This window comes from Rissa tridactyla, chromosome 4, assembly GCF_028500815.1.
Source record: "Rissa tridactyla isolate bRisTri1 chromosome 4, bRisTri1.patW.cur.20221130, whole genome shotgun sequence".
Lineage (NCBI taxonomy): Eukaryota > Metazoa > Chordata > Aves > Charadriiformes > Laridae > Rissa > Rissa tridactyla.
Genome location: NC_071469.1, coordinates 60,690,161 through 60,717,533, shown reverse-complemented (window position 1 = coordinate 60,717,533; position 27,373 = coordinate 60,690,161). Strand labels below are relative to the sequence as shown.

The window sequence follows — 27,373 nt, the reverse complement described above, 5'->3', positions numbered from 1 at the left end:
AACCTGAAAAACTCAGTGTTCTGTGCCAAAGCACTAGTATAAAGCACTGATGTAATTCGTATTGGTCTTAACATTAAAAAAATGCATTAAAAAAAAACCCCACCAACTGCACTTTCCAAAAGACTGGTGATAGGTCCATTACTGCAGTGAAATATTTTGTTTTCAGAATGTATCCATGTTAAAAGAAATCAATGTAAGTTGGGCAAGCTGTCAAATCTTGATCTACATCTGATAATCGAGGGACTTCACAGGCACAATCGAAAGCAACAATATAATGATCTTTAACAAGTCCAGAGACGCTCAAACAAAAAGGCTACTATTGGTCAACCTGTAGGAGGCAATGAATAACGCTTGCTGCTCTCTGAAGATAGAGGTATGACTGTTGAAGAGCATCTCAGATTGCTTGGCCACAAACCTTAAATTCTCCAAATTACCATGCAGGCTTTGAAGGAAGGTCTACAGTGCTGTCTTGGCAGAACGGCCAGTAAGCTGCCAGCTGTATAATATGTTAAAATAGGAGAATGAAATCTTCTTTCTTTGGGCCAAAATACTCTTTGCAGCCTTCACAATATCTAGTAACAATAATGATAGGAGAAAACTGAGAGGCCACAAGATGTATCAGGCCTTTCAGGCTACCACACCATATATTGTTCATTGTAAGTTTTCTTTGAAAAGTAAGACAACTGAAATTCAGAAATATTGTCCGAGATTAAGAAATCTGTCCATGACAGTTTCATCAGACTGCATGTTCACTTCCAAGTTATTTCATGGTTACACACACTGAAATTCAAGTCCTGTTATCTCATTCTGGTATATCAGCCTTCAGAGAGGAGAATGCTACTCCAGCTACGAGCGTCAGCTGAGCCACTTCTTGGGCTTAGCTCTCAAACTCACAGCTCAGACTTCAGAACTGCTTCCTAAAATGCTTAGCAAGATCTACTTCTTTGGTTTGTTTTTAACTTTTCAGAATCTAGAAGACTTCATCTGAGTCATGTCTACATCTCTTTACAATGCTGAATCCAGCAGGATGCCAACTACAACCACTACTACAATGGAGCCCACAACACAGCCCAGCTTTTATATTACCCCAGGGTATTAAGAAATTGTAAGGAAATGAGCATTCATCTCAAAAGCAATACCCTGAAGTCAACTAATCCCCAAATAATTGGTCACCAGCCTCTCAAGCACTTCTAGCTCCTTTCCTCTCAACATGTTGCAAAAGATAAAGGAGAAAAATTTAGTTTTACAACACATTAGACTCAAGTTTTACTTATCACCTGCCTCCAAAGATGTGATAGCTAAAAGGTATCAATAAGGTACCAGACCACATATTAAAGCATTTTTATTTCTTCCTGTGAAGCACTGCTAGAAATCAGCTTCCTTGGATTCCTCGGATTACTAGCCTGGGAACACGAGAAACAGTGAGCTAACATTTGCCAATTAGTGCCAAGGCTTATAAAAAAAATCTGAGGCTGTTGTAAATCATTTGCGTTAGAAATGATTTAAAGCAATTGCCTATCATTATGACAAGTGTTTCATGAATCCCCAAGTGCGTTAATTAATGCTCAGGCTTTGGAGGAAAGCCAGAGTCATCTCCATGGGAATGCCTGTGTCAGCCACACAATGTGTTAAAGTAGGGATGTGTGACTTAAAACACTCTTCCCTTCTGCCAGTCTGGCATGGGGTCTTCAAGACTATTTTCTCCAACATCAGGTCAAACAGCTGACTATTGATTCTTCAAAGCTTCCATACCTTCAGAAATGGTGCCTCCTCAGAATTCAATGTGCAAAATAAAGACAGAACAGGCAATATTTTAACTGTTTCTCAAGGGAAAGAATAGAGACTTTGAATGCACACATCTTGCCTTTTAAGGCCAGCCTCCCAAGTTTTCGATGGGTGTCAGTATCTGACTGGCTATGAACAATCTACAATCCAATCTGTAACAAACCTTTTATAGTAATTACTTTTCTCTTTAACATTTGCCACCAACAGACACTTCAAAAGCACAGAAAGCATTTTTAACAAAACCTTGGATTTATACGAAGGCCCAGTTTCTACTTCAGCTCTTGCTTCGCAGAGGAAAAACCATTAACAAGTTTCTAAAGTTACTTTCTGCCAAGATGAGAGTACAGTCGTATTAGAGATACTACAGAAACACCTGAAGGCTCGCAAAATCCATCCATTCTGAAGATCCAGTCCCATCAACAGCCATGTTTATTTAGCCTGCATTAAAGGTCCCTGCATTTCATATGATCAGTCAAGCCTTTGCCCAGCTACAGCAACAAAATATATTCAGACATAAATTCTGAATTCTGTGCCAAATCACAGTAATTCTGAAATGGTGCCAAAATGAATGAGCAGTTTAGTGTTGAAGCATTTCAGACCACAAGAAGTCTCCAATTGTACAACAATTAGCAATGCATTCTCATTATCTTTTCTTGCTTTAACCTTCTATAAAGAGTAACGAAAGTAGTAATCAAAAATATACGATAAAAGCTATGAAGATTTTTTTTTCCAACAACGAAAATATAAACGCCTAGACATTTCAAATGACCCAAATAGGGCTAAAGTCTACAGAATAAGCAGATGATGTTTGCATACCATATTGACAATAAAAGGTTAATTACATAAGGATAACCTATTATGGATATTAAATAGAGTTAATACAATGCCCGTATGGGAAAAACCAGAAAGACAGCAGTTTTCTGAGAAATTCAAAGCTGAGGGAAAAAAAAAAAAAACCAACAACAACTTTAGAAGACAGCTCCTTAGCAGTATGAAAGTTACTCCTGAATTAAGTCGACATCTGAATCCCAAGCATTCCTAGTAAACAATATCTAATACCTTTAAAAAACATAATAATGAAATCGTAGACAAGATATTGCAAAGATATTAGTTTAAAGATGAACAAAAATGTTATTAAACCAAGAAATCAAGTAACCAAATCTGATCAAAACTATTTTGGACAGAAAGGTTCATTTATCAAAGAGAGTTTGGAAAGAAACAAAGCTATTAACGTATCAAATCAAAGGAGGGATGGTGAGCTTTAATCTAAACAAACTTGGTAACATTAACAAGGACTAATCAATGAAGGCCGAGACAGACACACTAAGAGACAGTACCAAATAGCTGTGCTGTACTTCACAAGACAGTTGACTGCAGGCCCAGCTGGCCAGCTACACCTTTGGCACTCTTCAAACTTAACACTTGACTTTTTCCTTAATCACTTTCAGTTTGCAGAAAGCTAGGAGGAAGAGACAGGGTCAAAATCATGTTCTTTATCCCTAGACTCCAGGTCAAACAAGGGACAGACAGACTTTCCATTCAACATCACAGCTTTGCCACTCTTCCTTATGAACTGGCAAAAGGAAGGGGAAACATTCTGTACAAAAAATGGTGGATCTTTCACCAACTTCAACACAAGCTAGAAGAAAAGTATTTTCTTCCCACCCTTTACAATATAGCAGAAAATTAGGAAGGGGTGGAGAAAATTGGGAAGAGTAGGAGAGAGGTACACATTCCTCCAAGCTTAAGTATTTTTATTAAGTACTAGCTATCCGGGCACTCTCCTAGCAATGGTCAACTACTTGTTACCAGCTTTTGACACCAGTAGAATTCTGCAAAGAACAGTTGGGACTTAAAACACCTCAGCCAGCCAGGAGGCTTGCTGGTATTCTTCAGAAGTGTTACTCTATAGCTAATGTCTACGTTCACTATTATATTTATTTTCTACAGCTCTCCTCATTCTTTGGGACACAGGGAAGGATGGCGCTAGATGTAGCTGTGGTGCCGACACATGAACTGGTTAACTCCAACTCCATTGCGTGCTCCAGTCAAGCTTTCATTCAGTAAAGTAAGAGGAGATCATTTCTCTGACTGTTTTCACTCAGAATATGGAGATATCAGTGCTACCCTTCTTAAGATGGGTTCTATAAATACTGGGAAGCAATTAAACTACAAGGATATCAGTAAGCAACATTATTAGTCCAAGACAATGGCCCATCACTGTTCTGTCTTTGCTCAGAAAAAGTGACTTTCTCCCTGAAACTTGGTAGAAAAAAGAGCATTCCAATTAATCCCAAAGTACACTATAAAGCGAAATGTAAAAAGAAAAAAATGGCCCAAGAGAGATTGACTTTGTAGTTTGACACTAAACAAGCCTCTTCTGCAAGCATGTGTTGTTTGGTCACAGGAATTAACATCTGACTTAAGATGAAGGCTGTAAAAACATGACATGTATTTAACCAGAAATTAGCATCTTCCTTTAACATTCTAAGTATAAAGACTGTATGAATTAAGCATAGAAAAAAACCCAACATACTTACGGGTACTCCACAACCAAAGATCTATACTCACCTTTCATTAAGAATTATGCTAGAATATTACTGGTTTTTAAATCAGACATTATAATTTTTTTGGAAATGTGAAGACAAGCGACACACACCATAGGAAGACATTTCATATACCTTTTCTCCTTGCCATTTTGTATCACTGAATGCCTATCAGCAGTGGTTCTTTCACTACAAACATATGTGTTGCGCCGTGTCATTGCTCCGGGGGCAGTATTATTCTACAATTAAAAAACATAGGCTTGTTATTCCCCACAAACGGCTTTTCTGGGGTTAAGTCTACATATAATTGAAGGCTGGTTTACTTCATGCTAGTTCTACACAATTATAGGACTTACAATAATTAAATAAGTTAATATACAAACACCTTCAAGTATTTTTAAGGAATAATGCAATCTGAAAAAATAATTCGAAAGAGTTGTTCTTGTATTTCATGTTGATGGCTCAAAATTATTACCGCTTAAAGTTTTTAGTTACCAGTGTTCTGAATTACAAATTCTCAGTATGTATAGCATTCATCTACATCTGGATAGCCTACATCTTTATAGCCTATTTTTGAAATACTTTACCACTTGCAGATTGTAGAATTTCCTTTAACTTAAAATCATACCCTTAAACAAGATAGGAAAAGCAAAGACTTAAGAAACAAATGTTGTAAAATTCAGTGGGAAGGTAAACATGAAGTTTTAAATATTAAAATACTATAAAACACTAGACAAGTTTTAAAAAAAGGGAAGGATAACTCAAATTAAAGACAGAAATTGCAGAGAATTTTAAGACAACATTTTTTAAAATATACATTTAAATACAAGCATAATACATTGAGGACAAGAGAACCAGGGGAGCTTAAACTACAGACCTTACTTTAGAGGGGAGAAAAGAAATAGAATTACTTTGCCTCTGTCTTTACAGAGAAAGAGGGTGGAGATATGCCCAAGTTGGCGGTCAATTTTCCAGGAACGACTGAGAAGCTAGGTAATTCACAGATAACAGAATTACAAAATGTTAGATGCAATTACTGTAGGAAAAGCATGGTGGTCCAGATAAACATGCACCCCCAGGTTGTAGAGGAAGTAAAAGCTGGCAAGCCTTCCATTTTTACTCCCCACCCCAAGAACATAACACAGGAAACTGCATGTGGTTGGAAATTGGAAAAAACCTTTAAAAATTGTCTTTAAAGAAAAGGATCACGGGGCAAAGCAGGAAGCAAAATAGGCTCTTAACTTTAAACATCACTGCTGGGAAAGTCTTGGAGGAGGCTAGCTTAAGGGAATGACTGGTCAGCACCTGGATAAGCACATGTTCAGTAAGGATGGCCACTAAGAATCAGGCAGGGGACTTCATGCTCAACTAACCTTTTGGAGTTCTTTGAAGAATTACTGCTATGATAGACAAGGGAAATTCAGTGGATTTTTAAAATAGCATTACAAAAAAGGTTTCACATAAACGGTCACAGTAGAGAATGAGACGGGAAGAAGGATAAAAAGGATAAAAAAAAAGTTCAAGCACAAAAGGAGTGTAGACAAACCTTTTTTGTTTCCGAACCTGAAATAAAACTGTTAAAGTGGAGTATTCTCAATAACCAGTACAAGCTTTGCCAGTGCCTTTAGACAAAATATTTGCTATACAGGGAGTCTCAAGCAACTCGGACCCTGAGTTGCAGATTTAACAATGAAGCCATCTTGTCTGCTTAAAAGAATGCTGACCTGTTACACATCTTCACATGAAAGTACAAATAAAAATGAAAGAGTGAACCGCGCAACCTCCTAGTGTTAAAAAGTACAAAGAGTATCAAGAGTATTTTAGATTCACAGAACTATTAATTAAATCGTAAGTAGTTATCTCAAGAGCTCTCAAGTATTCTTTGGGATAGACATGTGCCAAGCACCAGCAGAAGTCTTCCTGGCGCTCTCCTTGTACTTTATTCCTTTCACATTCCCTTGTCTTCAAATATGTTCATTTATTTAAACTCAGTCATTGATTCTTCCACTTTTCTCTAACATTTGTCATTGTGCAAACTCCCCTCTCTTTACTAAACTTGTGAGCAATGAAACTGTGCATCTAACGTGAAGTTGAGCTTGTATGTTCTTGAGAGATCACGCTGTGCAAGACACTTTGTGGAGCCCTTGCAAGCCAATAGTACACTGAAGTACTGTATATTAATGTTTGCATATGTTTGCAGTGGTTTTTTTGGTGGGAAACATGCACAATAATGGGTGGCTTGCTTCTTTCCACCTGCTCCCTTAGAGCATTAAATATTTGTTTGCCTTGAGAAGCCACCACATAGCATTAAGAAGTACTGTGATGTTGCACGTCTAGAAAGACAAGACCGCAATCTCTGTGCTGGATCAAACTTGAAAGACTACGCATTTTCAGGTTTGGGAGTGGACAAGTTTTGGTATTCGTATCTGGAATCAGAGGACTCTAAAGATGCACTTTGCCAGCTCTTTCTGGAACACAAAGACAGAAGGAACAGTATATATTTTTTTCTCTTTGGCTCAGATTTCAGAGGTCGTGAGAGGAGATTTAAGCATTTCAAGCTTTCAAACTTCAGTTTTAGCAAGAATACAGCCTTGGCATCGGGGCCTCTACACTTTTTAGTGTACGACTTTCACAATTCATTAAGGAAGCTCTTCAGCTACAACTTTTTTGTTCAGCCAGTCTACAAACTATTAATCTCTGGACATGACTAAGGCGCACAGGTGCACAGCACAGGAAGCCTGGAACTGGTGTCAGCCACACTCCCCAATGGAATGACAACCCTTAGGGTGAGGGTCAGCTGCATAAGTTCATCCTTGTGGCATCATCTGCCTTCTTTGTAAGAGGTGTTGACACTGCAGAAGCACATGTTGAGACTTCCGAGCATGTGCACAAGGTCCAATCACAGCACAAAGGATGAATTTGTGGTGCAGAGTCCCCCTCTTTTCCTAGAGAGTCTTATGCCCACTGCTTAGGCAGGCTGTTTTCACATTAAGAGACGCCAAGGCGAGGACTGATGAAAACCTTTCAAGGAATCAGCTTCTGACTTACAGTAATGAACCAATCTAAATTAAGAGCACTAGTCTGTTTTTTTGATCCTAAATGATTTCACAAACATACCATCTATTCTCCTCTTCCAGTTTTTTAAAGTCCATATTAAGGGCTCTGGGGCAGCCTTATTACAAGCATTGAGGAAAAATCCAAAGCTGTGAACAATAATCAAGGAGTTATTAAAGAAAGGAATTAATTAGCTGCTGCTAACTATGCAACCCCTGTAGCAGGTTTTCATTATTAATTTGGTATTTGCCTGATGAACTTGAAGCTTTTTGATGTGCACTTGTTCAGCTTGCAGAACTATTTTGTTTAAAGAGTTTAAACACACTGCCAGCTTTAGAAGTACCGCTTGGAGCCCCTTACTCCAACCCCAGACTAGCTATCTGCTCTACAAGCACAACTCTTATTCTTAAGTGCATGCTTGTAAGCTTCGTTATTCAAGAAGAGCAGCACACAACTGGCTAAGAGTCTCCAGCAAGGACCAGTTCTACTAATTTTGCTGTATCTGTCAGAGTAATAATTTTTTTAAACGGTATTTTTCTGTTGCTTCTTATCATATTACTGATTTTAGGACTTAAGTGCTCAGTGAGAACACAAACTCTCTCCACCTCAAATTTTTTTCAACTTCAGGACAAATATGGTAACTCCAATATCCTTTTTTTTCCCCTTCCAGATGCATGCCAATACTGTAAGAAATAAAACTCCCTAATCAGTTCCAGGAATTGTGTAAGAAGTCAGTGCTTCCCGCAATCCCCAACAGCCAGAAAGTAAAAGACTAATCTCTAGCGTGGGGCAGGGGCAGAAATAAGAGAGTTTGCACAATCTGACACGAAGAGCTATGAACAGAGACAACTTTAAGCTAATTAATTAATTAATCACTAATTAATTGAGTGACATCACAAGTCTGATTCCATGTTCACCACCTTGTACCACTGCTTGTAAAAGATCTGTTGTGCACTGAATCAAGAGAGAGAAGTATCCTACAGTTATGAGCTCAAATTTTATTTCAGCTACAGTAGTAAGGAATTTGAAATAAGACTACTGGAATAAATTCCCACGATTTGGGAGTTGTGCAGAAGGGCAGATCAAAACACTACAGATACTAAACATAAAAAATGTTGTAACTGTGATGCAAAGCTCTTGAGTGAGGCACTACACAATACTTAGTGAAGTCCCATATTGGACAAAACTGATTGGATTATCCTACCATTTTGAGTCTCAACAGCAAAGAACTGTCATGTAAGAAGAAACAAAATCTGAATGGTTTCTGGACTAATCATAAACCAAGGGAAAGGACAGGGGACCACAAAAGTCAGAAAAGTGTCGCCTAAAATCATGAGCTCTTGTTTGCATTTATGAGTAACAGCTGCTACAGTAGAAGACGTGTCTTTCCAAGGAATCTCTTTGTCTGAAATCCTCCAGCCAAGTCACTATCAGCCACTAAGCCAACTGACAATACAGCACCAAAAAAGTAAAATAAATCTTATTTTACTACTTTTGCTTCAGATTGTCAAAAAGCTGTGAGCTCAGGAAATTCTGTTCTTATTTGTTGTAAGTTATGGTGCAGAGAGTATATGACCAAATATAACAGCTTTTTGGGTAAGCTTAAAAAAAAAAATAAAATCACTCCATTGCAAGTTGAATAAAGGGCTGGGAAGTTATTTCTTCTGAAAAGAAGGAAGTTTTTCAATACAAAATCCTTAAGTTTTAGAAATTAAATGTTACAAAACACAAAAGTTATTATGTGAAAACAGATTTCCAGCTTTGCCTCAGCGGGAGGCACCACAGAGTATACAAGTTAAAGCCAAACCAAACAAAGGATTTTCTTTCTTTTGGTACACTACCTACTGCTCGACCCTGTAAATTCACTGGTTATGCACCTTAGCATGGTATTTTTGTTGTTGAGGTTTAGGGGCAGGTGCGGGAAGCCCACGAGGACAAAAGCCAGGCACACGACTTCTAAATACAGGTTGAAATATACCTTTGAACAGTTTTTAGAGCTATATTTCTTTGATAATCTTAATATACATAACTATGACTTGGAATAGCGTGTTTGAGAACAAAGATTAGGTGGTTCCTTGTAATAAAAATAGAGATTTTGTTCTTCTGTACAGAGGCCACACAACAGTAGTTGCTGATATCAGAAATAACTCATAGGAAATTTCAGGGGAGAGCCTTTAGGTTCACTTTCTTTTTTCTAAATGTTTTTTAATACCCAAAGTATGTCTGTTCACTAACAGCTACTACTGCTTAATTATTAATACCTACTAACTACTTCAGGAATATTAAGAGGTAACTTGAGTAGCCGACTGATGCAGGGGAAAAAAAAGCAACAGTACGATACCTACATTTACTCTTGATAAAAAATAAAATCAGCACCGCTGATAAATCACAGGTTTGACACTTTTTCACCCCTCAAAAACATTTCATGGTTTTGATAAATAAGCATTTTTCCTTACCCTAGGAACAGCCGAACTTTTCTTACGTTCAGGAATATCAGCCTTATTGGGATTGCTGGCATTTCCAAGCATTGGACTAGCTGGTGCAATTCCTCTTCCTCCAACAGCACTACTGCTGGATTTTCTTGACTGAATTCCTTCCTCTTTGAGGTCAGTGTCTGTAGTACTAGTCTGGCTTCTTTTGGGATACGCCACTACTGAGGGGATGGATGGTCCAGCTAAAAAAAAAAAAAAAAAAAAAAAACCAAAAAAGAAACAGGAAAAGGATTTTTCTTCTCAGAAGTTCAGTAGCTGTTTTTCACTACAATGGAAATGCATTCACACATGACAATCAAATTAATTAACACTGGGAATCAGAGTTGCAAAAAGGTAATTATTTAAACTACTGAAATATACACATTTCAGAAGACAGCAAAACACTGTGAAAAACAAAACACTTTCCAAACTTTTTTTTATTTCTTTCTCTTTAAGTGGGGGGGGACAACAGAAGGGAGGCGATGACAACATACGCACACGACCCCATGAAGCAAGGCCCCCCATTTTGTACTAAAATCTGACTTTGATATTCAAGTCAACTCTAGTAAGGCTTCCACTTTTATCATAATTCAAAGATACATAATTTTCTTCTGCTTACCTTGCTAAGGACAGGAGGGCCATAACAACAGGCATTTATTTGAATTCATTAGGTGAAGATATTACGTGATTTCCATGAAAGAATTATGAATTTAATGGAGCCTTTTGGTGTTTGAGTACTGGTGTGTCTTGGTAAGGAAAAAAACCCTTTAGAATAATCTTGAAGACACTTAGCAAGTAACTGACTCATTCAAATCAGAGGATCCTTCATTAGCACAAAGCTGGCACACAGTGTTCAAGCCAATTTGTGATAAAATTGGGCTCCTGAGACAGGTACCTGGTGACGCAACCCTGGACCACCAGCAGCATTAACTGCTCCTGGAACAGCCCAGAAGCGGTGGCAGTGGTGATCTACCACCAGCCTCCCTGGGTGTGCCAGAACACTGGAGAATGAGGCAGCCCCTTCAGCAGTCCCAAGCTCCCTCTGCTTTAATAGGATCCTGGATGCTGGGAAAAGCCTGGGGGAATGTCAGGATTGGGTTTTCTGCCGTCTTAGTTACATCGCCTCAGAAGAGGATACATCAAGATACATCAACTTTGTAGTTAGTGTTTTAATAAGAATTAATCAGAAAGTGTACGTATATACACACACAATAAAATGCATATGTATATGTATTACATATAGGTATAGATATATATTAAAAAGCATCACAAAACACAATAATCATCATACCAGGAGACTCCACAAGGAAAGCAACCTCTGGATGCACTTGATGTATTTAAAAGTAGACCTAAGCACAGACTCCTTTTATGAGTTAGTGTCTGGGCAGGAAGATGTTTAAGATACTTAGAAAGCTCTAAGCTACTATCCTGCACACTCATTAAGCAGAGTTCTGAGTTTGCCTGAGTCACTGATCTTTAGAAATTTAATTCCTGCAGGACAATCAAGTGACACTTCCCTCAGGAAACAGGAAACAAGAAATATTGGCAAACTGACATTTCTTCAAGTTTTAGACACAGGCTGACCTAGTAGTGTCAAAAGAAAACAAAAGCTGAACAGACACAGAAGAGCATGGGGGAGGAGTGCTGTGCTTTTCATGAAAAAGGGGGTTGCAACATTCTCTTCAATTTGTATAACAAGCCTTTCCCAGCACGGTCAGGAATGCAAGGGATGACACAAGGCAGAATAAGCGAATTAAGTTGGTGTATTCAGCCTTCCTCTAGAAGCTGTTTTTGAAGGCTTTATAACGAAACAAATTAAAAAAAATATTAGTTATTCAGTAAATTATTTAACCACCATGCTGTGAGCTACACTGTTGTCATCCTCCTTACCTTTGGGGGATGGAGGCAAAGTCAGAAACCGAACAGAACTGGAAGTCACTATATTCTGCAACACTGAAAATGAGAATTGCTCACCGTGATCACTGTACCGCCGCTGTTTCTGGCTAGAAGATATGCTTCTCTGAACTTTGTGATGAGGAGATTGTCCAGTGCTATTATTAAGATCACTACTTGGCCTAACCTTGGCAAGTGAAAGATTGCTGCTGGAGCTTGAATCACTTGCATCCAACTACAATACAAATGAGAATATTAAAACAGGGAGTTCAGACAAAACAAATTAAACATCCACCACATTATGGGAGCAGTAACTGGGAGGCAGAAGGAAGATGGCTCTGGTACATAGGAAATTTTGTGACAGCAAGGAAGTTGCTTAAGAGGCCCCAACTTCTCTTAGATTCTTGTGCAACTGTCTTAGGTGAAACTCAGTGGAATCTGCAGCTCCTCAAAGGACAATCAGATAAAGAAAATCCATCTCTGCTTTCAGTACTATCTCCTCAGAGTTCTCTAAGATTTTAACAGGAAGAGAGGATACATTTAGTAGAAGCCACCACACCAACTCCTCCAACAGAGGAACCAAGATCAGCTTACTGATGCTGAGCCCTTTCAGCATCATATGGAGAGGTAATCTACAAGGCAAGAACTTTTTTAGGTTGATTGGTCCTGCTTTTTGGTTCTCTTAAAATATTTACAGCTGGCACATTCACACTTGAGCTCCTAGACTAGACAGGACAGTAACTGGCATACAAAGTCCTTCAGAGGAGTAACTGCTGAGCAAGCAAGGCAGTTTTGGGAACCTAAAGAGTTTACTGACTGAGATCACAGTGAGAACAAACACAGCACCATCTGGACAGTTGACACTGATGATTAGAATAATGTGATTTTAAGTGTAATGGACTTTTGTGGAGGAATGCAATGCCTATAGTTGCTGTCTTAATTTTTGCTTCTTACTTTGCTAAGACCACTTTCTGATTCCTTTATTTCTTTGCATTTGTAAGAACGGTACTTACCTCTGATGATTTCCTTCCTAGCAGTAAGTATGTAGCTGTGATTTCATCATACTTCATTTTACTAAGGGATTCTTGAATTTCTTCTTGAGAATATCCCATTCCTACTATAATATCTAAAAACAAACACACTCTGTAAGTAACAGAAACATTCTGATGTTTAGGCTGGCTGAGTGTTTAAGTTCAAGAGAAAGAATGGAACATTTAAAGAATTAAAAGAAACAATTAAGTGTGAGAACATAAGCCTGAAGAAATATCGATATTAGATTACTTTTTCCAAAGGGCAAAGAAATACAGAGGGGTATAGGGAAAAATACCCACAAAAACAACACCCACACCATGCAAACAGTATCATATTCTGAAAAATACTTGATTACCTATTCTTTTCTGGTCCGAGATGTCTAGTTCTGGTTCAACAAAAGGTTTAAGTTCATCCTCCTCATGCCCTGCATTGATCCACCTGTCCTTCATAATTTGCTATAAAAGAAAGGGTTTTATTAGTACAATACACTTAGCAGCAAAGACAATGAGTTGTTGAACAAACTCCCCCCCTCCTCCATCTACCAAACACTAAGGCCTTTTCTCATTTTTTCTTTTCCAGAACAGGCCCCAGCACCTACTCAGCTTTGTTTTGTTCCAGTGAGGAGAACCAACTGTGCACACCAAGCCAAGCTGCTTCCCAATCAGCTGTCTTCTAGCACATAGCTGAAAGCTAAAAGCCTGTAACACAGACCAGGAGCAGTGTGACAACTCTGACAAGATTAGCAGATCCAGGCTTGACTATGGAAGTCCATGGAAACTAGTATTCTTTTGGCCTTTTTCCTCCATGATGGTACAAAATGCAACCCTACAATAACCTAGCAGTCCATACTTCCAGTTCACATTTGAAAGTGTGGGAAGTGTCCTGGGGGATCATTCATTAATGCAGGAATCCACAAGGTAACCATCAGGAAAAGTTATACGACATAAGCAGTGTAGTCTCATGTTCATTTTGAAAGTAACTGTGGAGTCAGATGCTTTGTATCCCCAGCAAACAATATCTTAAAAAAAAACAAGTTATATGCTTTACTCAACAATCTTCCACTCCTGAACCCACTCCAAATAAACTATTCAGGAATGGTATGACAATAATAAGTTGCAGCTCAAAAATCCAGTTTGCAAAATATGACGTCTAGCTTTCTGATGCACCTTATTTCTGCAATTACCTCTAGAGTGCCTCTTTTTGTTGGGTTTAGCACCAGGAAACGTTTGAGGAGGTTTTCACAGTCTGTGGACATGTAGAAAGGAATCCTGTATTTTCCTCTTAGCACTCTTTCTCTAAGTTCCTTGGTAATAGAAGAAGAACAGACAGTAAGTTGTAAGCAGCAAATCACTTAAAACATTAGGTAAACATGCCCAACACATTCTACAAAAACGCACCTTTAAGTTCTGTCCATCGAAAGGAAGAGATCCACTCACAAGAGTATAAAGGATAACACCTAAACTCCAAACATCTACTTCAGGTCCATCATATTTTTTCCCTTGAAAGAGTTCTGGAGCAGCATATGGTGGGCTGCCACAAAAGGTGTCCAGTTTATTTCCGACTGTAAACTCATTGCTAAAACCAAAGTCAGCTATTTTAATGTTCATATCTGCATCTAGCAGTAGATTTTCAGCCTGGAAGAGAGAGAATAGTTTGTAAGATGAACTTAAGATACTTGATTTAAAGTGCTACTATCTGTTTTTACTCATTCTTAAAAGACAAAAAGCTGAAATATCTGTTAACATTCCCTTCCTTGCAAGGTCTTTAGGTATGCTTTAGTCTATAATTCACATATCCTCTATTTTAAAAATCTCTGTACAATGGCTTCAGACTATGGGTGCTGTTATGCTACCTGAAAACTGCATTAATAACATCTATCTGTTTTCTGCACAGAAGTGCATCCCTGAGAATGAGGGTTGGACTAGATCGCCTTTAAAGGTCCCTTCCAACCCAAACTATTCTATGATTCTATTGTAACTTACATTTCAGATGTATTAAGATGAAAACAAGATACAGTCTCACTATCCATACTTTACATGGCATTCTTACAAAAGGTTAGTAACACACACAATCTTCAAACTTTCTTCAAGCGTGGGTTGCTTTTTTTTTTTAAAGTTACAAAGTTACGATATATTGAACAAATTACATGGCAATACTATTAATATAAAAGGCACAGTTTAAAGATGGGATATACCATTTCATGGCAAGCTACAAAGAAGCCATACCCCAGTTTCATCATCACAACTGGTAATTCATTCTGTTCGAGACCAAAACGTCACATCTCTATGAAACTACCTTTTTTTTAAAAAAAAAAAAAAAAAAAGATCTCTCAGCTAACATTGACTTGCATCAAATTTGAGCCTGACCACAGGGCGAGAGGTTATCTTTCAGCAGCATTAAACTTCTATATTTAAGAGTCTCACAAATCCTCTTTCTTTTATTTGAAATGGTTCTATACTGTAAACATTCCTCAAAATTTGCTATAACATGCAAAAAAACCCCCAAAATCAGAAAGTTTAACATACACTACATTTTATCAGCACAATTAATATGACACCCACAGATACGGAAGCTGACACACGCACTTCACACACTTTTTCCTACTCACCTTGAGATCTCTATGAACAATATGCTTTTGATGGCAATACTGCACTGCAGATACTATCTGGATAGAAAACAAGCCCAATTATAGAAGTGACATCTCAAAGAAACAGGAGTTTTCATCAAAAGGTTCAACTTTTATTACTGAAGTTGACAGGTACTTATCCACTCAGAACTACAATAACCAACTACTACAGTGACCGGTGTATTTGGGGGAAAGCTGCTAAATAACTTAAGTGTTTGTTATTTGATCTATTTGGTTTCTACTATACTTGAAAGAAGATTTTGTTTTTCCTGCGTGGCTAATTATAGACCAGCAGAAGCAATGACTTTCAGAGAGGTTACTGAAGTATTTCCATTCCAATACTGTATACAGCTATAAAAGCTTTCCCTCTAGACTGAAGTTTTCCAGTCCCTCTCCAAAGGTGATTTTTCATGCCACAGCATGAAGAGAAAAGGGTAAGAAACAGGCTTCGCTCCTGGAGAAACTACTGGGAAACAGCTTGTTTGTCAAAACTTATGCAGTGAGAAGCAACTATGCATCTGACAGAGGCCTGCTGTTTAAGTGCATATGGTTTATTGTATTTTGTGTACTGTACAAGAGTAGCAAGTTCAACGGAAAAAACTCTTTGTGTCTCTCAAGTGTAATGGAATCATTTCTTCCATCATAATTTCCAAATATCATTAAGTTTTTCCTGCTTTATATAGCAAACTATATAAGCTATTTACACAGTACAGTGTCCTAGTACATTGCTTTAAAGTCATACGCGTTGCTGCAGAACTCTACACATGTGGAAAAGCTGAATAAAGTCTTATTGTTGCATGATCAAAAGTGTGATCAAATACATTTTATTGTCATGCATACGTGGTCAGAATTTAGGGAGACGTTATGACTTCTTAAAATAAGTGGAACTGCACATGAGAGTAATTTACTTTAATAACCACACTTAAATAAATGTATTTCCATTCTCTGTTCAAGATTATGAATATTCAAACACAGAAACATGAGGTATCATTACTGCTACAAAAAAATAAAACTCATGATCAGACTGCCCAGCTTAGCATAAGCATCTTCCTGCACTGGTAAAAAGCAATGGTTCTCTGACCCAGAATTTAGAGTAGGTGAAAGTAAGGTTCTTGGTAGGTCAAAGAACTGACCTACTGGTCAATTTTGCATTCAAAACTTAAACACCAATGTTACCATCTTTGTACCCCTGTATTATTGACTCACACTTGTGCAAAATGCCCCCTTAGAAACCAAGCAGTCTCAGGAAAGTTGAAATATTTCTATTCCCTGTACTTTCATTCTATTTTTGCTTGTTCCTTTATATATTGGCTCCCTCTTTCAGACTCCAAGTTCAGCTTTTTACAGTTACTGAAGCTGCCAAAGTTCTCCCACGCCATCACTTGTACCATCTTTTTGGTTTTCTTTTCTTTCCTGTCCACTACCGTTACTTCAGCGCCAGTCACGAGCTCACCCTCCAGGGGCTTCCAAGGCTGACAGCACGACAAACACCTCAAGCTTTATTCGGGACTGCAGAGACACAGCCATATACCATTCACTCCTAAACTGCTTTTAGTCTGACTATGTAAGAGTGTAAGGTCTAGCAGATGATCAATCAGTAGTTTCCTCTGGAGATGCTTTTGAACTCCTCTGCATTGCAACAGGACAGCAGAGAGACTGCAGAAGTGATTCCAATCTAAATGGAAGGGAAATAACGCAACGTGTATGATGTTAACAGTTGAAGAACAGCAGTCAAAACTGAAAGAAAAATAGCACAAAGCACGGCTGCACTGGATTGAGTCCCTTGTCTTCCACCTTCCATCACTGTTTCCATTGACAGCCCCCTCACCCCCAACCTACTTGAGTGTGAGATATCTGCTGGTGCTTGGCAGGTGAGGAGAAGAGGGGAAGAAACAGCAGACCTGCTGCTACAGAGGTCAGAACTGGAGCATTGAAATACATTTATTGGGAGGGATTTCAAAAATCTGTATAATCATAGGTTTTGAAGAACAAGTTAGAACAAGTTATCTCTAGGCAGACAAACCATTCTTCATAAGGATTAAGTGACAAAAAGATAGATAAATGACCTCTCAAGGTCCCTTCCACACTGCCACGAGTATTTAGTTGCCTAACTGGAACATACAAGATGTATTTGGTGCATTTTTTCATTTTACAAGATCTGTCCTAACATCTACCAGCACTAAAAATTCTTAATAGCTTCTTCAAGGGAACAGTGGGAAGACTAAAGGAAGCCAGATCTAATCGGCTGCAGTCAAGGAAGAGAGGGAAGCAACGCACATGGATTTTGGGAGACCCCCTGCCCTAAGCCTTGGCTTCTCGTTTTTGCATTAATTCTTATCCAGATAGGCTAATTTTTCTATGGAAAAAAGAATTGCAAGATCGAACCAGAACTGCTTGGAAGCCTGCAACAGGGAAAGAAAAATGAGGTGACATTAAGAACGCAAAACATTTTGGATTTGAATTTCTCACAGATGACTGCACAAAAGGAGCTTGAAATGGAGAAATGCAGAGCATGGCTGTATTTTTAGTGTTTGTACCCTCTCCTGTGCTCCTTGTCGAAGGTTACTGGAATAACATGATCACTGTCTTTTACATTCTTTTTTTCTAAAAACCTTAAGTATGCATACCAAAAAAATTTGGTTTTGTCCATTTATAACAAGCAAAGAGGGGAGAATTACCAAATTCTGCTCTTTGCCTGCTAGAGAGGAAGTGCCTCCTCAGATAAAACACAAGTGCTGGATGCAGAAATCACATCTACGGAAAGAAGAAACATGATCCAAATACAAGATACAATATAACCTATTGTAACAACCAAGCTCAATACCAGGGCACAACTGTTTCTTCAGTTTAGAGTCACCATCTCTTCAACCAGTCAGTGAATTAAAAAAAAATAAAATATCCCTATTATGTCACAAGTCCCTACCTAACATAAGAACAGCTGCACTGAATCAGATAAAAGGTCTACAGAGAGCATTCTCCCTCCAACAATAGCTAAAAGCTATACGAAGCTATTCTGGGACTACAGTAAGGTGAAATGAATAGTTTTATGACCCGTAAACCCAGCAAGATCTAGTTTCTTTTGACACTGTCCCACAATCAGAGTCCCAGCGTCTAATAAATGCCAAGCTCTGATCAAAGTTTCCCTCACTTCTGTCCTACACGCATGCTGTTCTCTCTAGCAAAATGCAACATGCTCGTGCTATACTTTCTCTCCTCGGGTTATTACAAGGGTTCTCTCTTATTTTTTTTCCAGGTGCTCATGCTTTTGAAGCTCTCAAGAACCTTCTATCTTTGAGATCAAGGTCCTCTAATATTGTTGAACTCGGTAGCCGTGAAGTCAGCTGTTGAAGGAGGACAGAGCACAGCTGCCTGTGCCAGGAGACAAGACTTCGAAGAAGAAACTGAAAACATATTTCTGTATATTTCAGTGGATTCAAGTGAGACAATCTATATATCTATCTTTACAAACAGCATTTAGTCTACCAAAGCACAAAAAAAGAGAAAAATCAAGCTGAGAATCTGAAGTACATAAAAATCAAGTCTTGACGGGCCAAATACCCAGCTCAGCAGGTAACTATCTTTTAAATTCTTTCCCTTCACATTTGTTTTTGAAAAATGAAGTTACACATATCCTGTACTACTCAATTATCCCATAAAATTAAGCACTAAGTGTACCTGTAAAACATGTTTGACCTGTTTCCACAAGTTTTCACTTAAAGAGGAGTTGTACTGTTAGAAAAAAAAAATAGGTAATTGTTGAAGAAATGTGCAATTTCAATGGAATTACTGCAAGATCTTTTTCCACACAACTCCTGATAAAAGGAACTGAGGACAAAGAGCAGAGAACCATACCAGCAGAAGTTTTCAACATTCACATCTGAGAGAGAACAGCAAATCCTCTCAAGTTACTCTGAAGCTCTTCAAGTGACATTACAAAGTGCAAGGCAACAGTCTGAGATTTAGAAGAGACGGCTGAAATGGGAACGACTGCTCCACAACTCATCACATCTACTCCAACACAGCACTGAAACACGCACCAGAAACCCTCAATCACAAAGGAAAGTTCTCTACCTGCCAGAATATGAAAGGGTAGGAAGCAGCTTTAAAGAGACACGTAAGATTTTGTTAGAGGAAGAAAAAAATTTCCTTACTTATCAAGCTGTATAACTACAGTAATCACAAATCACTTCTGGGGATATGAAGTCTGCATCTGCTTTTTTTGTGTTATTTTGTTTAGTTGGGTTTTGGTGTGGTTTTTTGTTTGTTTGTTTTTTCCCCAGAAGATTAAAGAGGGTAGATACAAGATTTAAAAAGATGAGAGAAAAACAAGGAACAAGGATTTCACGGAAATGTTTTTGTTGCCTCCTTATGTTGGGTCAGATATGTTTCTATTTTTCCTTACTTTCATTGCAACTTTTGAGCTTGTTGTTTACAACACTTTCACAATTCTTACTCTTGGAGAAAGAGGGAGCAAAACAGCTGTGGCACAGTTTTCTAATTCCCAAATCGTTCCTTTCAATCACACTACCCACACTAGAAAAGTGTAAAAGTTTTCTTTACAAGGCATTTTGTGAAAGTAACTAGTTAATTTCCTGGAAAGTCTCATATATTAGATCAAATTTCTTCTACTTTTGCATGGCTACGCTTAAGCAGCAAAGCTATGGGAGCCTCCCCTTCCAACAGTGAAACTGTCAAGTCATTGCCACAATTTCCCAGTTTAAAACTCCTACCCCGTTCAATAAAACACTTTTGTCACTGTTCATTATTTTAAAGAGTCATTAAGCAGAAGTAGAATTTTGAGATTTATTACTTTTCACAACATTATCTAGGTTATCCAAGTGATCAAAGGGATGGAAATAACGTATGCATTTACAAATTTCTGCACAAGAGCAGAAAACAAAGTAAAGTAGACCATCCAGATCTGAAAATGAAACTCTAGATGCTATAAGAGCAGAGATTTGGATTTTAATTAGTTATGTGTAAGTATTTGGTTATTCAATACTGCTTTACTGTAGAATGGAAATGCTTTTTACAGATCAATGAAATGACCACATCTTTGCAGGGCTAGTTTATACATCATAAATAAAGCTAAACTAACAAGCTCAGAAATTACTTTTCTGTGACTTTTTAGAACAATTATTAAACCGCATCTTTTCATGTAAATGGATGATGTGAACGGATGCCCGCTGCATGCACTGCCCATGTTTTGAAACTGGCCTGTTTGTAGCCTGTTACATTTGAATAACTTCCAAAAGGTTACAGAGCAGCTGAACTAAGGATATATGAAATCAACCCAGAGGAAATGAATTTTGGAGCGGAATACACTTCCAAATCAAGCAGTCACTGTGTTCTGGCACTCCCGGACACCCTGGTACACAGCACTAAGGAAACTAGCACCACTGAATGGACTACTAACCCCTTCGAAGTGCTACTGTAACCCAAGTTTTTTTTCCTCACTCGGGGCTGTAAGTCCACTTATCGCTTAACACTGCTAGAAGTCAAATGCAAAGGACAGACATTTTACTCATTTCAGCATTAAAAACAGGGGGTATGGGGGTGTGTGGAGAGGGAGGGAGCTGATGTATAGGAATATTATACATACCTGTCTAAATTTAGCTCTAGCCTCCTTTTCCTTCATTCTTCCATGTGCAACCAGATAGTCAAACACTTCCCCTACAATTCAATAATGAGATACATTAATGCCAATTTCAGAATCTAGAGATTCCTCTCTAACAGTTGCCCACAACAGCTTCACTGGAATAATTGTACTTCAAGTTTATGATTACAGGTTAGCTCAAGAGAACAAGGCACAACTGCTATGCAATTTAATACATGGTTATCTCTTATACTAGAAAATAGTTAGACTTAATGAATGACTGGATACAGAAAAAAAACCCATTTGCTTCCAATTATTTATGACAGAAACTGAGCAGCATACTTCTGTTTTGCAAATGAAGATTATATGTACCCAGGTATTTCAGGCTTTCTCACAAAGGTTTCTTTTCCCCACAAAAAAAGCGTCATATATAAGAACACTTGATGATATTTGTAAATATTGTCATACCAGCACTAGAATTTCACTTTGTGCATGTGTATGAAAGTGTTCTAACCAAAATCAGAAATCTTAGCTTCAACTTAGGCTTGGAAGAGGTACCCACAAGGGAGGTCACAATAATGAGCACAGCAGGACACGCTCACATAATCCACCACACAACCATCATATCTGTAAGATACACTGAGAAGGATTACTCCTCAACAAGCCCAATGTTGTATGGTTGCGGACAACTAAAGGAGATTACTAAAGATCTGTTGTGTTTGGGGTTCCCCCTGCCCCGCTTTAATCAATCCATTTTATAGCGTGTCAATACAGACGACAACAGCGCAGCTTCAGGTGCAGTCAACTGGCCTGTGAAACATTGACATGTTTGTGAGAGCATGGGAGATTTTCTTTACTAAAAAACAATAGTCATGTATATAACAACTCCTACAAACACAGACTAGTACACAGTTTTGAAAATTCTTTGCTAATACACAAAATTAATAAAAACTTTAGAAGTGGATGAAACACCTAAATGCTCTCTACTGAGCAAGAAAACGCTGTTTGGTAGATAGCCACCTCACGAGGGAAGGGCTGAGTAACTTCACATTTATTTTTGAAAAGAAGCAATTCCACCAAATTTGAAGAAAAAACCGCAGAGTCATACAGCAGGAAAAGCAACAGCTGAGCAATCTGAGGGAATGTCAGGATTTTCTACAAAATAGCCTTACTTCCCTCTGTAGCATATTATTTAATACTTAGCTCAAGTAACTCCCTCAGCTGTATTTCACAGTTGTTTCTTCAAAAACCTTGAAGGAACAACCCTGAACACTTCTTCACAATTCAGGGAAAATGACACCAGAGAAAGAATTATCCCCAATTCATGCAAAATGTTGCAGTTGTAGCAATAGCTTCTTTCATCCTGCGGCCACAGGGTTCATATGCAACATGCGCGACCAGTATCTTGATAAAGAGGAAACATGTGAAACTGATCCCTGGCACTGAGACTACCAACCATTCCTGTCCTGCACAACGGGGCACGTGTAAAGGGCACCGCTCACCGCCTTTCAGACCAGTACAGTATATATCTCTCCATTACCCTAAGAAACATCCTCACTGCTTTAGAGACCCGCTGGCCCTTCTACCTCCTAGAAGCTAATCACTAGATGGCAACAGGACTTCACTTTTAAGTCTAGCACCATCAAACTGCACAGAGATGCCTCCACAAACACCTGCGCTAGCCAATATTTTAATGCTATTTTATCAACTTCCTTTCTGTTTAGACAAATCTTGGCTGAGCATTTAGGGAGCTGCTAGAAGAAAACATAGGCAGGCAGAGAATCATTATCTGATCTATAGTAATTCGTCAAACCTCACATAATCTAACGTCAGAGTCAGAATTCAATGTTGATTTTCTCTGAAAAGAAGTATTTGTATCTCCCTCCCAAAACTAAAGAAAAGCCTCAACTCAGATTCCCAGCTGCTAATGCTAAAGGGTCACATTGACAAACTGAGTGCTATTAGGTTTTAGACAGCAAGGAGTAACTTAAGCCCGAATACCTTAATGTCAAGATATTTTCATCAGAGCTAGAATTGCATGATGCACGCTTCCCCCCACCCCCACAATCAGGAATAAATTTTTAAGTTCCTCCTAAAATGGCATAAAGCTAAACCTAACAACTCTTGACAGCAGAAGGTCCATGATAAAGATATGTCAAATGTCATGAACATATGAAAAATACAAGTTGCAATACTCGTGCTTTTGAAAGCCACAGTTAAAGAAAATGTCTCATTTGAACACGTTTTTACCAAATATCTTATACAAAATAGGACACCAGAGACAGAGAGTCGAATACAATAAATGGAAAAGGTTGGCATTGTTACAGAGAGGAACAATCAACGTCGGAATAAAGATTCCCATTAAATCTGAGGTGTGACAACAAAGCAAATGTTACTAAGTTGCAATAAGTTCAGAAGCTGGTTTTAAAAGCTTTCATTAATTATGTTGCCCAAAGAAGCCCCAGAAAATATTCTAGACTTTGCTTAAGATTTTACACTACCATGACATTAGTATCTCCTGAAAAAGCAATCAAAACTTTAAAGAAAACAAGTGCTTCTTCCCACTTGGCAATTTGTTTACATATGTCATCAGAGCAGAGAGGTACTTACCCCCACTTGCATATTCCATTACTAAATACAGAGTTTTTTCCTTTTCAATGACTTCAAATAGCTTCACTAGAAAAGAAAGTCATTTATTAATCAGTTAACTGGTTGCAAAAGTACTATGTTAACCCCATAGAGAATTCAGTCAGAAAAAACCCAAAGCAAACCCTATTTCCTTGCTGCTTGGCAATATCAGACTATTACTCTAAGGAAGCTTTTTCTGTCTAACGTTGCTAAATGGAAAATACTGTAACACATTCAGTCAACTCATACAGAACAACATTTTCTCAAGAAACAATACTTTTGCTTCTGTTACATGGGAAAATATTATCAGTTATCTAGGCAAATAATAGTTTGTGTCAAGGAATCAAAATGTTGTGTTTTGGTTTTTTTTTCCCTTCAACACACAGCTCTGAAAAAGTATTTATTACTGTTACTTTACAGTAAATTGACACCCTAGTGCAGAATCATCTTTTAAACTCATACCACAACAATTTTAACAGCGAAAAAGCCAACATTTCTCCAGAGTTGAAAATTATATGAAACAAGGTACCTATATTTGGATGATTTAGGATCTTCATTATTCTTACTTCTCTAAAGAGCTGAAATAAACGTAAAACACAAAAGAAAGAAGTTAATGAAATAGGTAACACCCATTCTTCCTAAAGCCCCATCATTCTGATATACTTGTTTAAATATAAAGGGCACACATTACTATTACCATTTCAATTAAGTTCACGAAATAAGCACTTATTGGAGGTAAGAGTTAAGTGCCTGCTTCTTTTAACACCCCTCCCCAAACAAACTAACCCTCAAAAACCTGAACACACCCACAAAGCACTCCAGATAGCTCAGGAGAGGAGTGATCTTAGCTCTGTGGTTTGCAGCTTTTTGGGGCCAGATGACCGTTACAAGCCCACGCAACTTCTCGCTGGCCAGTACATATCACACAATCATTACCCGGACATAGAAAATACTGTTTCCAAAGTTTCGGGAGCCCCCACCAGAGCACCTTTTGAAGACCACTGCACTGTGTTACTGGGATGAACTCATCACTCTTCAGTACTTTGTTGAAGCCAGGGAATTACTGTGATAGGACAGGAACTCACGGGGGGAAAAAAAATCAGCTGCTTACATCACACAAAAAAATGTGTTATCCAACTACACCACCAAGAAGCAAGTTTTAAGGAGAGATGGGGAGGCAAGGCTCCCCCTTGGCCCTTCAAAAGCATTCCTGCAAGGCGACTGAGGCACCATGGCATCTAGTCCTGGGTTTGTCACCACAGCTCCACTGACTCTCACTGCCAGACATACAGCCTCCAAGCCTGCTCGGCCAGTACAACACGCTGAACGTACTTGCGAAAATTAACAAGGCAGAACACAAACAGTGTTTTCCTCACCCAGCAATCCCCAGCAGACGGAAGAAACGCCACTACTTCAGCGGTACAGTCTCAACGGGATCAGCCTGCTCCCACCCTCTTCACCATTCACCTTCCTACGCAACAGGATCCTGCCGCTTCCCTTTATGTGAGCACCGGTGTTAACCCAGACTGATGCACAAGACCCGGGAATGAATTTAACAGAAAATCTCACAAAGCTAAGTCTTCTGTTGCAGCTCCCTTGCCCACCCCAGCACATCTATTTTGGCCGGATAGGCGGTGAGGGAGCACAACTACCCGTTTCAAGCTGCAGCATCACATTAGATCAACAGTGCTGCATCCAGAAGGCACGTACTCATCGTAAGGATCTTGTTCCTGCCCCTGACACCGATACTCATGTGAAGAGGGTCTTGCTTGAGTAGTTACTTCCAAAGAGTTCAACTTTGCCCATCACACAGTTAGCTTTGTCGTCCTGCAACTGGACAGTAATATGGGAATGCCATTTAACAAACCACAAGTGAAAGCAGTCTATTACTGATCAGCTGTTAATTATTTTCACCTCTGAAAATCCTCTTCTGAAAAAGACAATTAAAAGATGCACATAAACCCATATGTGTAATACTGAAAATGCTACAGGTGTTGTTACTGCAATACAAAACATCGGTTTTTAATCAAAGCTGGTTAATAGCAGATGAAGTAAATGTAGTCCCACTTCCCCCAGAAAATACCCAAGATAAAAAAAAATATTACAAAAGAACTTGAAGTGCAAATACTGTTGTATTTGGGAAACGCAAAGAATTATCATTTTAGGCAGCATGCTATATGGCAGTCAAGTGTGTAGCTGTTCTCCCTCTGCAGCTCCTCCCATGCCAGCCCAAGACTCCAGAGCCATTCTTAAGCCTCAGTTTTTTTCCAACACCATGCTTCAAAAAGCAGGAGTAATTAAGAGGTTTTATTATAAATCTAACACCAACTTCTACAGGAACACCAGTAACTTAAGAGATCATATTGAACTTAATGTAAAGAGACTGAAGCAGAACGCAAGTCCACAGCTCCACAGGAATGCAGACATGGGAGAAAAGAAAGAAAGAGTTTTGCAAATAAGAGATAACAGCATTGTTATTAACAGTAAGGAAGCAAAAAGTGCTGCTGCAAGATTTGCTTCAGATCAGATTTCAGATAAAGTGAAGACATTTAGCATGTCTACATGTATTACTAACGACTCAAAAATCTGTAGGTGTACTTACTCAATAAAAGCAAAAAAAAAAAAAGTGAAACATAAGAAACAAGCAGAAAACAACCCAAGAGTTAACAAAACAAAATCCTTGTGCCTTTGTGTCTTTTAATAAAAGAAAACGTGGGCAGTAGGATTTAAATAACTAACTAAATAAATAGGAAGGAAAAAAAAATAATCACAATTTGGAGACCAGTTGTTCTAACCATTCTCTGCTTTCTGATGTTTCTGTAAAGGCTAAGATTTGGGGAGCAATCCTCATAGCAGTGCCCAACAGACCTTGTCCCCCACACTACAGCCACGGCTGGGAATGGCACACTACCTGAACACAGAATAAAACCAAACAGCTTTCCAAATGCTTTTAATTGTCCTATCATCATCCAGTTCTATGCCTGACACTTTGCTAAATGACAAGCTGCTTAAATGCAATCAAGTGACTGATTAAGTAAATTTTTGGCCATGCAAAATGGAGTTTCAAGAACTATACCCATATGTTTTCTTTTTTGCCCAGAGAGGTAAGTAAATTGGCTTCCCCCCCCGTCCCCCTCTAAACTATGTTATTTCTGAAGATTTTTCACATATGTAATTAGACAAGGTAGACTGCTTCACCATCTATCTCTGATCACCACAAATTTAAAAGCAGTTGAATCTATAGCTTTTTTTTAATTATTATTATTTTTCAATCACTTCAGCTGAACTAGTGTATAATATATTCTGAATACTCCATTAATACTTTTAACCACAGTTTATATAACTGAAAGCCCCTGGTCAGCTTTTAAAGTTCTGAAGACAGTTTGCTTAATTCGCTCTCAATTGATTGTTGGTATCTTCCACCCCCAACACTCAGACAAAGCCAACTGGGTCAGACTCTCACCAAGGGCAACTCCACTGCTGCACAGATGAAGACCTTGGCTGTTATTCAGCCATCAGCCTATTTATCATCACCCTACCCACCTGAGAGAGAGAGCTACGTTCATAGGATTAAGTATGGGAATATAGGCAGTCATCACTGGTGCCACCAAACAAGAAAAGTCAACCAAGGGCAACACAGAATAAGACAGTAAAAATGAGGCTAAAATTCACAATATCATGATGTAAATAAATATATTCATTACCAATTTTTTTTAATAAAGAATGCTGACTTGGCTGGGGC

General features: G+C 38.5%; 1 protein-coding gene across 16 annotated transcripts in view; it reads right to left on the bottom strand.

Annotated features, from left to right (window-relative positions):
- Positions 1-27,373, bottom strand: part of MARK3 (microtubule affinity regulating kinase 3) — a 65,267-nt gene that overhangs the window by 13,945 nt on the left and 23,949 nt on the right. For 15 of the 16 annotated variants that reach the window (XM_054201305.1, XM_054201301.1, XM_054201299.1 and 12 more), the window contains 11 exons: positions 24,161-24,209; positions 23,614-23,679; positions 21,010-21,080; positions 15,390-15,446; positions 14,179-14,415; positions 13,965-14,084; positions 13,137-13,236; positions 12,763-12,875; positions 11,831-11,984; positions 9,842-10,059; positions 4,467-4,570 (listed from right to left, as the gene is read on the bottom strand). In XM_054201305.1, the coding sequence (XP_054057280.1) occupies positions 4,467-4,570; positions 9,842-10,059; positions 11,831-11,984; positions 12,763-12,875; positions 13,137-13,236; positions 13,965-14,084; positions 14,179-14,415; positions 15,390-15,446; positions 21,010-21,080; positions 23,614-23,679; positions 24,161-24,209 (1,289 nt within the window). Of the gene's footprint in view, positions 1-4,466; positions 4,571-9,841; positions 10,060-11,830; positions 11,985-12,762; positions 12,876-13,136; positions 13,237-13,964; positions 14,085-14,178; positions 14,416-15,389; positions 15,447-21,009; positions 21,081-23,613; positions 23,680-24,160; positions 24,210-25,341; positions 25,465-27,373 lie in introns of all 16 variants that reach the window. The other variant, XM_054201314.1, reaches the window with a different exon arrangement.